Source organism: Peromyscus californicus, unplaced genomic scaffold (assembly GCF_007827085.1).
Source record: "Peromyscus californicus insignis strain IS unplaced genomic scaffold, ASM782708v3 Scaffold_15__1_contigs__length_86483966, whole genome shotgun sequence".
NCBI lineage: Eukaryota > Metazoa > Chordata > Mammalia > Rodentia > Cricetidae > Peromyscus > Peromyscus californicus.
Genome location: NW_026294447.1, coordinates 53,089,080 through 53,093,055, shown reverse-complemented (window position 1 = coordinate 53,093,055; position 3,976 = coordinate 53,089,080). Strand labels below are relative to the sequence as shown.

Sequence of the window (3,976 nt, the reverse complement as noted above, 5' to 3'; positions counted from 1 at the left end):
CCTCTGGCATCAGGACACTTGAAGAACATCCCACCAGTCATAATGTCTAGCTGTGAGGTCATGGGAAATGACTAAGATTCTCTGTGCCTCAGTTTCCTGATCCATAAAAAGGATTGATAATAACATGTAGGTCAGAGGTCCATCACAGGAGTCACAGAGCATAAGTGACAATTTCTACTACCTTGTGGTCACTAGAGGGCACACCCCTGCCAACAGGAGCTGAGTGAATTATACTTTTATTGATCCTTTGCTCCAAACCCTGCATTTTGGGTGATGAAGTTGAAGGTGTCTATCTATCATTTCAGGTTCGTCAGTTGCCAATCTAGAAAATGGGTACTGTGCCCTAAGTAGGAGTGCTGGGGGAAAGGACCTGGTCTGACTAATAGGCCCCTCAACCTCACTTCCCTCTGCCTTCCAAAACCCATTCAAGATTCCCTATAATTACAACCTGTTAGACACAGAGGAATCCTCAGCTCCTGAACTAGCTGATGCCATCTTGTGAACAACAAAATGACAGTAAAATCTGTCCAAAAACTCCTGAGAAAGTAACCTCTGCTCCACCTGTCCCTGCTGACTCTCCAACCATTACACCGGGTGCTAGTGAGACTCTGAGGTACAGGGACACTGGGTTAACAGCAGGATGGGGAGCCAGACCAGCTCTGGGTACTGTGGACACGCACCTGGGCCTCAGAGAGTCCTTCCACTTCCTCAGGGTCTCTGGTTGCAAGCTGGCTTCCACCTGCTGCATCCTGCCCTCGTCAGGGAGGATGAACAGGGCGCTGGCATTGCCTCTGTACTTCAGCTCCACCACAGAGCAGGACAGATCCTCATCCCGGAAGTAGGGTGTGGTTAGATTCTCAATTTTCATCATGGGCACCCTCACAGATCTCTTCTTGTCCAAATGGAACTCAGATTCAAATGTGTCATGAGGGTCAAATGGTCTGTTCCATTTCCCTAAATGTGGAGCAGGCCATCAGAATGTAACAGCACAGGAGAGACACCTCCTCCTCCCAATTTCTGCCCAGTTTCTGAGTCAAAAGAGCAATCCATTTTCAACAACAGAGAGTGTAGTATCCCATGGTGGCTGCACAGTCTGGATTGGAAAAAACATTGCTAGATGCAGAACTATGAATGAGATTTGATCCACAGGCTTGGTTTGGAAAGAGGAACTCAAATCCGAAGCTTGGCTACTTAAGGTACCTGAGAAACAATCTAGGATCTGAGGGTGGGGTATATTAGAGAGAAATGTGAGTGAAAATGGAGAGAATGGAGCCTGAGGATATTTGGGGATCCCTTCTTCCTCAGGAGGAACCCTGTCTAGAAGGCAATTGCTGGGGGACAGATTTCAAGGGAACACGAGAGACTGAACCTCCCGGCAGTGATCTGTTGATAGTGCTCCTCAGTGTGAACCAACTAATGGAAGGCAGAGCCCAGAGCCAAGTGTGGGCTTAGACTCAAGCTCCAGGGACCTGTATCTTCTAGATTTGGAGTAACAGGATCCCATAGTTGGTTGACTAAGATGAGTAATGAGTCCTCTTCTCCCACATTGGCCATGTTCACCTCCATGAATCACAGATCTCCTGCCCAGGCTTTGTGCACATCCCAAGTGCATGTGACCATCTACAATACACCCTGGGGGACTTGGTACTTTGACAATTTCTTGGGCTCAGGATGCAGCTGCATAAACATACAACTCCTCCTCACAGCCAAGCAGCTCTGGAGCTTGGGTTCTGGGCCCAGCAAGAGAGCCTCGCCCTGCAGTAATCCTTCAGCCCTTTACTCTGCTTCCCTTCTCTTCAGAGAAGAGCTGCTCTGGCTCCACCCTGAACAAATGTCCTCTGTTCTCCTATCCTCTTCTGTCCATGGCAAATTGGTTTTCTGTCTATAGTCTCAGAATCTGTCTTCCTCTGCCCTAGACTATCCTGTGTCCAGCCTCAAGTCCACCCCAGGTCAGGCCACATCAGGATTTTCATCAGGAATTGTTTTATGGGCTATCGCCTCAATCCCTGGTCTCTATCAGGCAGGGTTTTGGAGTGTAGGCTCTGGATGTCCGCCCCAAAATCCTTACCCAATGCAATTCCAGCCCAGTTTCTCAATCACTAGCTCCCTACCTCCAGATTCCCTGGCTCAGGAGTGAGTATTTGTGCACTGTGACCTCCCATGCTGCCAGGCAAGTAGTTTTACAAAAACAAAATTCCAAAAAGCAGCCAGACACTGAACGTAGAACATTGCATGGCTGATCTTTCTTCAAACTAATGTCTTTGCCCCAGTCCCTGCTTCTTCATGCCCAGGTCTAGCTTGATGCAGAAAGAATCAGGGGAGAGGTCCTGCAAAGGAATGCATGAAGGGCTCTTCACTAGCTGTGGCACATGCTACATTCTCCTTAAGATTGGGTAGCCAGGCCCCTTAGGTAAAAAGTCAAGCCCACCTGGACCCTCATAGAGATAGAGGCTTTCCAGTAGGGATGGGCACCTTCTACAGGAGCAGATTAGAAATGCTGGAGTGGGCAGAACAGGGACTCAGTCTCTGCAGGAGCAGCCCTGGCTTCTCCCCACTCAGGGAGGACTGGACAAGCAAGCTATGCATTCTGTTAGTCACTAAGTTTAAGTCCCAGTCAAATTGAGCCCACTTAGGCTGAGAGCTCAGGGGTTCTATTTAGTAAGCACCAGGAACCTCAACCACCATCCAGAATACCACAGAGAAGTAATGCCTGTTAATAATAAGAAGTTAGGCACCCATGTCTCTAAGCTCATGAGCACCTCCTTTCCAGTGGTCAGTGTATGGACACAAGGTACCCAGCCAACACCCTCTCCATCCACCCCTGAAAGAGCAATCATTCTCACCTTTAAAGTAGATGTAATTCACCAGCACCATTAATGAACTCTCATCCAGGTCTGAGATCAGTTCCTTGATCTTTCCCTGGGTCTGTTTGCTCACATAGTCATTGATGTTCTTTTTGGCCTCATGAGGCTGCTGGAAGTCAATCGTGGAGGTCTCAGCCTGGTACAGCACCCTTGCCTTCTCCTTGAACTCTGCCAGGATCTGTAGGTGCTTTTCAATAAACATGGCACTACCTGTTCTGATCTGCACCTGGTCCCCTGGCTGACTGAGCATGTGGAGGAGGTGCCCAAAGCCCCTGTGGATATCTGCCTCAGGGGTCTCTATGAGACTGAACTTGAGACCTTCCAGAATCTCTTCCAGGGTGTTGCTCCTTGCTCCCAGGGACAGGATGGCCAAGGCTGTTGAGATGCTGAATGGGGAGAAGACGACATTTCCATCTGTATTCTTCAAAGCCAGTTCCTTGTAGAGGCTGAAGGTGAAGTCCGTGTTGGTGTAGGTCAATGTTAGATTGTCCACTGGTGTCCTGTTGTTCTGGTTTTCCTGGACAGCAGTGTCCCTTCCCAATGTGCCATCTGGTTGGCAGAGGACTTTAGGGGAGATCTCAGCCATTACTCTGTTCTCCTTCTTGAAAAGAAAAGATCCTTTTGTCGGAGAGGGTCACATGGTTCCCTGACCATCTCCTTGGTCTTCCCATTGTGTGCCTGCTCTGCTGCCTCTGTGACTGTGCATGGGAGGTTCTCTGGACACTCAGATGGTAGTGCCACAGCCTCTGCTCCCTTTTACCACAGGAAGAACTGCTGTTGCAGCAACCAATATTCTCTAATAGAGGATCAAAACTCAGAGGGATGAAGAGATTTGCTAGGGTCACAAGGTAAGGAAGAGAAAATTCTGGGGATGGGCTCAAGCCTTGTGTAATCTGAATGTCTCCTCTCCTCTTCTGGATTGACATAAGGACTCATTAGAAAGCAGGGGATCTCTTATTTTGCATTTGTGTCCTCTACTCCATCATCAACCTCTAGTCCTGGCTTAGGGAAAGAACATTAGATCAGTTGTGCAGGACAGGGCCCACCCCAACCTCCTGCAGACATGTCTAAGAAATCCACAGCCATGGGCTGAACCTAGTGCCTGTTTCTGG

At 48.8% G+C, this 3,976-nt stretch overlaps 1 protein-coding gene across 1 annotated transcript; it reads right to left on the bottom strand.

The window, feature by feature from the left end:
* Positions 1 to 481: 481 nt before the first annotated feature.
* On the bottom strand, positions 482 to 3,450 carry LOC128110344 (serine protease inhibitor A3F-like). Its single transcript, XM_052738127.1, has 2 exons — positions 2,844 to 3,450; positions 482 to 954 (listed from the first exon to the last, which is right to left on the bottom strand). The coding sequence occupies exons 1-2, from the start codon at positions 3,448 to 3,450 to the stop codon at positions 482 to 484; spliced, it is 1,080 nt and encodes a 359-aa protein (XP_052594087.1).
* Between the last annotated feature and the right edge of the window lie 526 nt (positions 3,451 to 3,976).

What these genes read in the sequence shown, in the direction of transcription:
- LOC128110344 (XM_052738127.1), bottom strand. Translation starts at nt 3,450, where the DNA reads ATGGCTGAGATCTCCCCTAAAGTCCTCTGCCAACCAGATGGCACATTG. An exon ending in GAATTACATCTACTTTAAAG is followed by an intron (nt 955 to 2,843) that starts GTGAGAATGATT and finishes CTCCACATTTAG; the next exon opens with GGAAATGGAACAGACCATTT.